The sequence below is a fragment of the Rattus rattus genome, chromosome 7 (assembly GCF_011064425.1).
Source record: "Rattus rattus isolate New Zealand chromosome 7, Rrattus_CSIRO_v1, whole genome shotgun sequence".
In the NCBI taxonomy this organism is placed as follows: Eukaryota; Metazoa; Chordata; class Mammalia; order Rodentia; family Muridae; genus Rattus; species Rattus rattus.
Window position 1 is genome coordinate 101,023,459 of NC_046160.1, and position 11,781 is coordinate 101,035,239.

General features: G+C 45.0%; 1 protein-coding gene and 1 pseudogene across 1 annotated transcript; both read right to left on the bottom strand.

Moving 5' to 3' along the window:
* Positions 1-15: 15 nt before the first annotated feature.
* Positions 16-935, bottom strand: LOC116906163 (26S proteasome complex subunit SEM1-like). The gene is made up of 2 exons (XM_032909142.1): positions 920-935; positions 16-281 (listed from the first exon to the last, which is right to left on the bottom strand). The coding sequence occupies exons 1-2, from the start codon at positions 933-935 to the stop codon at positions 16-18; spliced, it is 282 nt and encodes a 93-aa protein (XP_032765033.1).
* A 7,886-nt stretch (positions 936-8,821) lies between these two features.
* Positions 8,822-10,362, bottom strand: LOC116906164 (annotated as a pseudogene).
* Positions 10,363-11,781: the final 1,419 nt, after the last annotated feature.

Sequence of the window (11,781 nt, forward strand, 5' to 3'; positions counted from 1 at the left end):
GGAACATTCCTGGGGCTATGAAGTCTCCATCTTGTAACCATGCTTCTCCAGCTCAGCGCGTAACTGATTGGAGAAGTCGTCTTCTACATTGTCATCATCCCAATTATCCTCCCAGACATGGGCATCTTCATCTTCATCTAAGCCGGCCCAGTCTTCCGCGGGAAACTCCTCGAACTCGTCGTCCTTTTCCAGGAGACCCAAGTCGACAGGCTGCTTCTTCTCGGACACAGCGCAGCGCCAAGCCCCAGCAACGTTCAGAGATCGACCACAAAGTTGGAAGCCTCAGTACTCGTGAGGCGCCGATACTGTCAACGCCGGCGCAACCATAGAGACTAGAGGGGAAGAGCTACAGGGCATCCAGGAGCCACTCCACTCCTCAGGAGCCAGGAGGAATCCACTCCGGGCTTTCTGAACCTTGTTTTTTCCTCTGCCTCCTGAGAGCTGGGATTGAAAGTGGGTGTCCTGACATCTGCCTTTGTTTGTTTCCTCGTTGTATAAGAACTAAAACTGTATCCCAGCGCACCTTTTCTCTTTCATGTTAGGTGTCTTGCCACAGTGGTGGAGAACTATCACAGAAGGAACCCAGCCGGAGGTAGCAGGGCCCGCCTTCTACTGACACTGGACGTGTTTAGTGCCACACCCTGAGTTCTATCTATCGCGCTGGCTTCCTTGGTCTGTCACACACTGACATCTGCTTTCAGGGCAACCACATTTTCTATCTTTGTCTTTTGTGTTTTCTGGATAGAAATAGTTTGTTTTGTGTTGGCTTCCTTTCTGGGTGTGGGAGTGGGTATTTCTATGGAGAGAATTCTCATAGCACAGGAGTACAAGGCAGCGTTAAGCTTGGAGCACAGCCATTGCTGCTCTCATCCGAAAGCATCTCACAGGCTTGCACGAAGGGGCCCTTTCCTACACTAACATCTGTTAGATGACATCTTTGTTTTAAAATTTCACCACTACTTTAGGGTTTCATGTATTCTAGACTAGCCTTGAAGTCCGTAGTTGAGGATAATTTTTGACTTCTGATCCTCTGGTCTCTGCCTCTTGAGTGTTAGGACTACGGGAATGAACCATCACACCCAGTGTTATGCTGGTGCTGAAGATCAAACCAAGAGCTTAGTGCATGCCAGGCAAGTACTCGACCAGCAAGGTTTCACGAAGCCAGCTTCTGAGAGGAGCCTTTAAAGAGAGGGGTGTGTACCTCATTCAGGTTATTGTACTTAAACAATGTCTCACATAGCCAAGGTTGGTCTTGAACTTCTTCTTCTTTTTTAAGATTTATTTATTTTATTTATATGAGTATGCTGTAGCTGTCTTCAGACACACCAGAAGAGGGCATCAGATCTCATTACAGATGGTTGTGAGCCACCATGTGGTTGCTGGGAATTGAACTCAGGACCTCTGGAAGAGCAATCAGTGCTCTTAACCGCTGAGCCATCTCCAGCCCCGGGCCTTGAACTTCCCCTTTCGAGTTCTGGGATGTCATCTCTTGCTTGACACTCGACATTATCTTTTAAGTTAAAAAATTTTAACCTTTATTTTTATTTTCAGAATATGGGTGCTTTGCTTGTGTGTATGCCTGTGCACCTTGTACAGGCGGTGCCCTTGAAGACCGGAAGAGGGCATTGGATCCCCTAGGACTGAAGTTATAGAAAGTTGTGAGCCACCATATGGGTACTGGGAACCCAATTCAAGTTCTCTGGAAGAGCAATCAGAAACAGAGAGGAAGGAAGAAGGGAAGGAGAGGGGGAGGAGAAGGAGAGTGAGGGAGAGAGGGGGAGAGGGAGAGGTAGTTAGGTAAGATTTGGAGCAATTAAAAGCAATTTTTTTTTCCCCAACAGTGTCTCACTATGTATCCCTTGCTGGCCTGGAACTCACAGAGCTCCACCTGCCTGCCTTTTGAGTGCTGGGATTAAAGGTCTGTGTCATTAAGTCCAGACAGTTAAGAAGGGAAACATTTGCTGGGAGTAGTGTTTCCTTCCTTTTATCCCAGCACTCAGAGGCAGAGGCAGGAGAATCTCTGAGTTTGAGGCCAGCCTGGTCTACATAGGAAGCTCTAGGACAGCCAGGGCTACACAAAGAAATCCTGTCTCAAAAAAAAACCAAGCAAATAAAAAGTATATTTCAAAAAATAAATATATAATAAATAAATAGTTAACAGCGCAAGCTTCTCTTCCAGAGGACCTGGGTTTGGTTCCCAGTACCCACAGGGCCACTCACAACCACCTGTAACTCTAGATCCAGGGGGTCCTAAGCCCTCTTCTGACCTCTCCGGGCACCACACACACAGAGTACATAGGCATACAAGTAGGCAAGACATCCATACATGTAAAATAAAATTTAAAGTAAACAAATAAACTTACAAGCAGTCTCCTTCCAAGTGGATTATCCAGGACAGCCTTCTACCCACTTGCGGGTTGCCCAACCCCCAGCTACTTGAAGGGTCTCTTAGTTCAAAGGGAGGAATCTCTCAGGAATGGTCCCCACAGCGGCCCTAGAGAAGTCTAGCTGCAGGGTTTCTGAATGGTGAGGAAATAGGTTTTTGTTCTGTGTTAGGGACAATGATCCAGATATCCAGACTGGATACAGGCTTCTGAGGGGAATTTTTTTGCTATTTTACCTGAAGTCTGAAGGAGAAGACACACTGACAAACTGTGGCACATGCTGTATAGATTAAAGCAGTCAAGGATGTGCCCGCATCAAAAGGCACTGGATCGGACTCAGGTCCATTTAAACAAAAAAAAAAAAATTTTTTTTTTAATTTCATTTATTTGTGTTGGGGGTGGGATGGGTGAGAACACGCCATAGCCTATGTGTGGAGGTCAGGACAAGTTTGGGGATTTGATTTTCTGCTTTCTGATGTGTGTTCCAGGGATCAGTTCCGGGGAAGGAACTTAGGTTGCTAGTCTAGACTCTAGGCAGCAGGAGTCATTTCCACTGGTTTTGTTTGATTTTGAGAGTGGGGGGCGGGAAAAGGAGGGAGGGAGAGAGCCAGGGAGAGAGGGAGGAAGGGAGGGAAGGAGGGAGCAGGAGAAAGAGAGAGAGAGAGAGAGAGAGAGAGGGAGAGAGAGAGAGAGAGAGAGAGATACTAGGAAGTCAACATCAATCCAGGTCCTCTGCAAGATCAGTGAGTGCTCTTAACCTCTCAGCCATCTCTCCAGTCTCAGTTTTCTAGAAAAGCCCATGGATACAATACAGGCCATTCCTTACTCCCTTGGCTCAGGCAGTCCTTTGGGTGTGGTATTAATGTACACACTTAGGGTCCCCATGTGATTCATAGCAGATTTCCGGGACTATGTGAATGTGTGTGTGGGGGTGCACAGACACAACAGCCCTCCCTCCAGCCTTCTCTGCTGGTCTGAGTCAGAAAGGACCGAAGACCTTCCTTAGCTGGAGAGAGGCAGTCATGTTGCTCCAAAGCAGACAACGAGAGATAAGGAAGAGGATCCTTTAAACCGGAATGTGTGAAGTAGAGGTGTAGACTCTGAACTCCATGCAGCAATCACGCAGAGAGACTGCGGCACAGGCTCAGGCTGGGCTGTGCCATCCTATCAACGCTGGCAGTGACACGTTCCTACAAGAGCCTTTTAAAGGCTGCTAATTATTTAGATTCCAACAGGAGCTGGGGCTTAAAAGTGATTTTGAACTGATTACAGTTTTCCGAACTGATTGCATCTTTAACCAGACAGACAGGAATCTGTAAAAGAAAAAAAGAAAAAAGAAAAAAATTCTTCGATCAAACACAAAGAAATTATCCTAAATAAAAATACCGTCATTTCACATACACACAGTTGTTCCACACGTAAGCAAGCAATTTCTACACGTATCAAAGATATAAGCAATTATATTCATTTTCCCCCGGGCTTGCAACCACACCCTGGATTTTGTCCTATGCGCTAGGTTAAGTGTTCTACCACTGAGCTGGGCTCCCCACTGTTCCGTACCAAATTTCAAGTTGGCTGAGAAGCGGAACCACAGTGGTTCACCCTTATAATTCCTTACAGTGTGCAGAGTGCTATCAGTTCAGTAAGAGTATTTACTGAATTGGATTGACGCATTTGCCATAATAATAACCAGAGCAAATAATTGTCATTTATTGTGATAATGAAGTGTAGAATAAATGCTGGGGAAAGGAAAGACAAAAGACCGTCATTTGAATAGCTTCAGGGCTGGGGAAACATACCTATTTTTTTCTCCCAGAGACCCAAGAGAAAAATGCAAATGTTCTTGAGAGGAGAGCCAACCACTCTACACTCCACAGAGACCGCGTTGATTGCTCTGTGGGAGTTGCTAGGCAACCACTTGGTAATTCCCAGTGTAATGGGGGGGGGATGAGCCAGTCACGTGCTTTCCTGGCTGAATCTGACACGAGGGGACAACAGGTAAAGGACGGCTGGGAACACCTGCCCCCGGATGACACAGTCACTCCTGCCGAAGTGTGCCGACCCCGGAGAAGATCCCCACGCCCTGTCACAAGTTGCTGCAGGGAGAATTTCATTAAACGCTCAGTGCATGACATTGCAGTGAGTTTTCCCGAATTCACCCTGTGGGCAGATCCTGTGGGTGATCCTGTTATCCCTGACCACAAAGCCTAAGACCAAAGGCATTGCAATTCTGCATGTGCATGGCTGTCACTTCAATGAGGGCTCTGGATCCTGTCCCCTGGCTCTGGCTGGGATGAGGCTTCACTAGATAAAAGCAGCTTTTTAAGTCTTAAAAGGAACCCTGGAATCCACAAAGAGACCCAAGTTCTGGGTGAGCAGACTATACTTCTTACACCCGTAGAAAAGACCTCTTAATAATTCTTTTGTTTGCGTATGATTTCCAAGAAGTACGATTTCATAGACAAATGTTCGGCCTTGTAAAGAATCCATTCCATCACGGGTCTTGACACCATCAACTGTCTCCAAAATAGGTTGAAAGCGCGGTAAAGCACTGGAGGATGAACGCGTTATCACATCTCAAGTCTTCTTTGATATTAAGGAATAGTGAATTTGAATTTAAATTAAGAGGAGTGGCTTATTCATTCAAATTTTCAAAAGGTTGCCCCCTCCCAAATTAAAAAGAAAAAGTCAGCCAGCCTATCATGCTTGAGTCTTTGGAGACTGATTTGGGGGCTTTTCACCCTTCCATTTGAGATCTTGGGCTCCGAGATTAGGCAATCAGTCATAGAAAAGCAAATTTTGGACTGAGATCAAGCATCCAGTCTTGATGAACAACTGGGCGGACTCCACCCTAACACTGGGCACCCACTAACCCAGCCTGCTTCAGTGGCAGTGGCAGGAGATAGTCAAAAGAGAGAACGTTGTGCCTCTTCCTCTCCATATCAAGTTGTTGAAACCATGAACTCTAGGAATCCCCTGTTGAGGGAAGGGAAAGGCTGAAATTCTGACACCCGCCACTGGGGGAACTTGTTTCCCAGGGCGACCTTTCAAGTGGCTCTGAGAGCTTTGCATGTGTATTTTCCAGTTTATTTAGTTTTTTTCCTGCAGAGGAGGTGGGGAGAAACTAGGGGTCTTTCTTTTCCTGGTTCAGGCAAACTGAAAATAAACTTAATTTCCTTTATTAATTTACACACACACACACACACACACACACACACACACACACACACAAATATACCTACACAAACAAAAAAAGGACTTTTGAAAGCCAGAGGACAACTTTGAGTATTAATCCTCAGGAGCCATCTACCTCAACTTCTTGACAAAGTCTCTCACTAGAAGCTGGGTCTACAGATTAATGCTAGGCTAGCTGGCCAGAAGCTCTAGGGTTCCTCTCATTTCTACCTCTCCTGTGATAGTTTGACTGAGAATGGCCCCCGTAGGCTCATAGATTTGATTCCCAGTTGGTGGACCTGCTTAGGAAGGATTTGGAGGTGTGGCCTCATTGGTAGAGCTGTGCTACTCGGGGTTGACTTGAAGTTTCAGAAGCTCACACCAGGCCCCGTCTCACTATTCTCACTATCTCTGTCTGCCTGCAGATCAGGCTGTAAACTCTCAGCTTCTGCTCTAGCGCCATGCCTGCCTGCCTACCTGCTGCCACACATCTCATGATGATCACAGACTAGTCCTCTGAAACTGTGAACAAGCCCCCGTTTAAATGCTAAATGCTTTGTTCTTTTGGGTCCCTTGGCCATGGTGTCTTCACAGCAACATATCAGTGACTAAGACCTCGGTGGTGCTGAGATTTCGGGGCATTACGTGCCTGGCTTTTTACTTAGGTGCTAGAGAGTGAACTCAGGCAGTGTGCTTTCATGTCAAGCACTTTCCTGACTGAGCTACCCACTCAGCCCTCCAGTCTCTTAGTCTTTGAAGATACAGGGGAGACGACGAAGCAGGTTTGATGAGTCTAAGTGTCCCAATAATGACACTACCTTAAACAAGCCTAGCTGGCCAGGACCCAGACACTACACATGTCCTCTCTTTTGACATTCTTCAGAGATTCCAAATACCGTCAGCCTTGAGCTAAATCAGATTTAAGGAGGCATTTTTTTTTTTTTTAGAATGTCAGTTTTTAATTTTTTTTAATTTTTTTTTTTTTTTTTTTTTTTTTTTGGAGCTGGGGACCGAACCCAGGGGCCTTGCGCTTGCTAGGCAAGCACTCTACCACTGAGCTAACTCCCCAACCCCTAGTTTTTTATTTTTTTAAAGATTTATTTATTTTATGTATATGGGTACACTGTCCTTGTCTTCAGATACACTAAAAGAGGGCGTTGGATCTTATTATAGATGGTTGTGAGCCACCATGTGGCTGCTGGGAATTGAACTCAGGATCTCTGGAAGAAGTCAATGCTCTTAATCACTGAGCCGTCTCTCCAGCCCAGCAGTTGTTTTTTTTTTTTTTTTTTTTTAATTGTCTGAGTGTTTTGCCTGCATGTATGTCTGAGCACCATGGGTGGGCAATGTCTGTGGAGGCCAGCAGAGGACATCAGATCCCCTGGGACTGGAGTTAGAGCTGTTTGGTATGTGGGTGCTAGGACCTGAACAAGGGTTCTCTGGAAGAGTAGCCAGCATGTTAAACCTCTGAGCCGCCTCTCCAGCTCTTTAAGGACGTTCTTGAATAAATGATCAGGGTGTCAAACAAAAACAAAAACAACAGACAAAGAGCCTATAAATGACTCCGACGAGAATAGTGAGAATAGCGGGGCTTCTGTGTCTCTGTCCTTCACTCCCATCTCCCTTTGTCTCTGCCTCTCTCTCTGCAGGGTCTCATATAACTCAGGTTGTCTCTGAATGTTCTAGGTACTAGAGGTTGAGTATTTGAGTGTGAAAGGAGTGGAAAGTACCAGCCAGGAGAAAGAAGGCATGCTAGCTGCTTGGAGGAGTTTCCTATGTCTGTGTAGTCAGGGCTGTGCCTGAATGCTAACACCCTCCTGTATATAAACATGGCCTTTTTCACGATCCTGCTCTTTTAGATTCTTACCTATGAACACCAGTCAAGGAAAAACTTGGCTGGTGAGGGGAAAGAGGCCATGAATCCTTCTCCTTCTGACCTGTTCATGTCTCTGTCTGTGTGAGATTCAGGGTCTCCCTTGCCTGCCCAGTGTGATCCTGGCACTCCAGCACACATATGTATCCACCACACCATCAAATCCTCTTTGAAGACTATGAGCTGGCCAGTGTTAGTAATGCTGGGTACTGAATCAGACTAGAGAGTGTGACAGATGGCCAAGGGAAGTTCAGAAAATTGAAATCACTGGCTTCCAAATGCTGGTCCAAGAACTGGTCCAGTTTTATGGTTTTTAATGGTCCTTGGTAAAACTGGAAAAAAGAGAATGGGAAAAGTTTACATTTACATAAGATAAGATATATTCCTACAATTAAAAAGTGCATAATTTCAAGTTGGTCATGGTGGCACACACCTTTGATCCCAGCACTAGGAAGGCAGAGGCTGGAGGATTTGAGTTCAAGGCCAACCTGGTCTACCAAGCTACTTCCAGGACATCCAGGGCTATACAGAGAAACCCTGTTTGGAAAAACAGAAACAAAACAAAACAAAACAAACAAACAAAAAAAAGGATTCAAGTTTATTTATCAATTTCCTTTTTAAAAAACTGTAATCAGCTTTATTAAAGATACTTTTCATAAACAATCATGATATTTCAGGCAGGACATGAGCAGACAATCAACAGTATACAAGAACTTCTAAATTCTCTTCTTGTATAGACTACCAAAGTCAGAAAGCCACTGTAAAAACCCAATGAAATCTTCATTCAGTGCTTTGAAAGGGGGAAGTAGCTCAGAGTGAGGGTTTCACTTTAAGGAAGTTGTTTAATGACTTTTCACACGCCAACCCTGACTTTCAGGATATGAACATGGCAGAATTATCAATCTGAAGATCCACAATCTTTTATAAAAGGAACCAGTGATCTTCTGAGAACACTCGAGGAATATCGAACAATCATCCAATAGACTAGAAAACCACTTCTGGGGGTCAGGTTCCAACAGGTCTCTGGTTTTAAGGGAATTAAGTCTGTGTTGATAGTAAAGTGGGAAGAGGATATAAAAATGAATTTAGAGTTTTCTGAGGCATTTTGTGCCTTGATGGCCACCTATGCAAGGCCAGGATGTCTCTCCTGGAAGCCAACAGGAGTCTTTCAAAATTATCAAGGAAAAAGGTTTTCTGTCCTCAATCTAGCTTGGGTGATATTTTGTTAGTGACACATGATCCTTTCCCCCCTCAACAATGAAGTGTTCTGTGTGCTAACAATAGAGTTAAAAAAAAAAAAAGTAAAACAAAATTCTGCGTTTTTATAAAACTTGACAAAAATAGTATTTCAAACTGTACAGTCACCAGAAGTAGACAGTTATCAAAAATGTCACTTGGCTTCTCCAGCATCTTCAGCTTTCTGTGCCTGGTTTGTTTTGGCATCTCCATTTTCTGCAGGTTTACTCGAATCTTTACCGGCATTGGCTTCCCCCTTCTTCCCTTGGGAACCTTCTCTCCCTTCTTTGCAGCGGCCGTTTTAGGCCTGGGTTCTGGCTTTGGAGGAGCAGGTTTGGCAGACAGCCTAGCAGATCTTCTCTGTGGCTTGTCCTTCACCTTGGCTTGGTCTCATTTAGCTTCCTTTTCAGCCTTTCTTTTGGGCGTGGTGGCAGCAGGGGACTTTGGCGCTGAATACGAGTATACAGCGGTGCGTGGGTTTGGTCTGTCTGGGGGTCGTCCTCCCTGCTCCTTCCTATTTATCAATTTCTTTTATCTCCTTCCTTCCTTCCTTCCTTCCTTCCTTCCTTCCTTCCTTCCTTCCTTCCCCCCTCCTCCTCCTCTCTTTCTTCTCTCTCTCTCTCTCTCTCTCTCTCTCTCTCTCTCTCTCTCTCTCTCTCTCTCTGCACTGAGATCTAACCCAGGCCTGGTACACCCTAGGCAAGGTCTCTACCACGGAGTCCCCAGCCCCCCACCTCTGTGGTAGCTGTGAACTCCTCTGCTCAAATCGTCCTTTGTCTCAGCCTTTCAAGTAGCTAGGATTATAGAAATGCACCACCAAGCTTGGACAAAATTTTTGTTATTTATAAATATTTGAAGATATATCACTTCTAGTAGCTCCTGCCTGTAATTCCAGCATTCAGGAGGCAGAGGCAGAGGCAGAGAATCACTGAAAGTTTGAGACGAGGTCACCCTGGATTACAAAGTGAGTAACAGACTAGCCAGGACTATATAGAGAGGCCCTATCTATAAATACATTTTAAAAAAGTAAAAACTAATTTAAAAATATATGCACATACATACTGCATACATACCTGGCTAACTATTCATGCTCCCTTACATGGGACTAAAAAGTCAAATCCTGATATGGCTAGGTGATAGTTTATTGAAGTAGACTGGAAGGAGTTGCTCTGCTTACAGTGGGTGGGAAAATCTCGTCCCAAATCCTAATGCAACATTTAAGGTAGCATGTCTCCCCCTGCTGGAAGTGGTGTTGGCAAAATAGGTCTTTAGTCTCCAGCAGTTCTGGGCAGGATTCAAATTGTTAAGACCTGAGAGCCAGAAGGGACCTTAGCCCAAACAGGAATCCTTGAGCAGTGACTACAGGCCTCATGCTACAGGAGTCTATCCATACAGGGGCCACTTTATGACCCTGAAGCACCAGTTTTAAAAAGGAAGAAAAACAAGATTTGGATTTGGCTATCTAACAATACCTACTTTCATAGACTTCTTCGTATAGAATTATAGTAAAATAATCATAAAATTATGCCTATCCATAAACGCCACTGATTTATTTAGAAATTCAAAGTAGTTGATACAGAATGGCCATCTGCAAGTGAAATCGCATTTATTTTCCCTTTTAAAGTTCAAGATAGGCCATTCTTCATGGTTCTGCATATTTCATGTTCTTTTCTGCCTATATTATCTCACCTCCATGACTGTAAATTTGACTTCTATTCTGTGCTTAAAACTTTACCTGGTTTCCTTCTTCTTCTTCCAACAATAACTCAAGCTGAATAATGTTTTTTCTCCTTTGCTTTTATTGATTTGTTCACTTTTTCTGGTCCTTGCATTCTTTCATGTTGGTTATTAGTCCATTTTATTTCATGTGTTTGATTTTTAAGGTGTTTGAGAGCAAAGCTCATTTTAATTAGGTGTAGTCTTTCTGTTAAGAGTTCAGATTTAGCCGCGTCCTGTTCACACAAACTTCAGTTCCCTCGTTTATAAACGAAGGGAAACAGCACCTCTGTCATACAATTGTTGAGATCTCCTGAGAGAACGCATGTAAAACTACAGGCTCTTCACCATTTGACAATGGTTAGCCACTTTTCGTTTCCTCCATCTCCCAAACAACAGCTTACAATGTGTAGGCATTCACCTACTGCTTGTTGGGTGGGCTTACGCTAACAGGTACATTCATCCTCACTAGTATATTAGCACTGTGTTCGGATGAATAATGTAATAAGCTATGACCTCTAAGCTGCTTGGATTACCAATGCAGGGCCACTCGCCATCTAGATCTGCAAGGTGCAATTTAACTTTCTGCAGTGCTAAGAACGTGCGATAATCTTCGCGGTTCAATAAAGTAGTCATTAGCTGCACGTGGCCACAGAGTTCTTGTAAGGCCGCCAATACGGCTGGAAACGTATTATCTCCCATTTTATTTAACCTTAACAGCTCTTCATGGAGTACCGGGTTCGAGAGACAAGCGCAGCTCCTGAAACAGCTGTAAACTGTCAGCAACCTAAACTCACTCGTTTTTAGTTACGAAACACTTCCCTTAGAGATTACGCGCAGTTTGTCACTCCCTTTCCCTTCAGTGTGTTGGAGAGGCAATTTTCCAGGGCCAGACATGGGACATCGTCTATAAAACCTGACACTGCCGCTGCACTGGGCAAAGCGAGCCAAACGTCAAAATGCATGAAATCATCTCACTAAAATATTCATCGCTTCTAGTCCTCGTGCACGGTCTGGGGGATTGGTGGGAAATCAAACCAGGCGACAAGCGTGGCAAAAAATGTGAGTGAGGCGCCGGGACACCCAGCCCGGCTGCCAGCCCGCGCGAGTCCTCCCACGCTGGGCGCAGCAGCCCGGCAGGTCTAGTTCCGGTCCCCACCCACAACAGCGTCAAGGGGACACACCCCGAGAGCGGCTTCCCCTCAGTGTCCCCAAACGAATCCCAACTCCTGCCATGCGTCTACAAGCCACTACCCATGCCTTCAAAACCCAATCGTAAGATCTTGCCCTCAACACAATAACTCAAGGAACCGGACAAAATGGCGGCGAAGCCTTAAGTGCCAACCATAGAGAGGCCACGGCTGTGGAGAGAGCGTCGCTCTCCTCGTTGCTCCATGG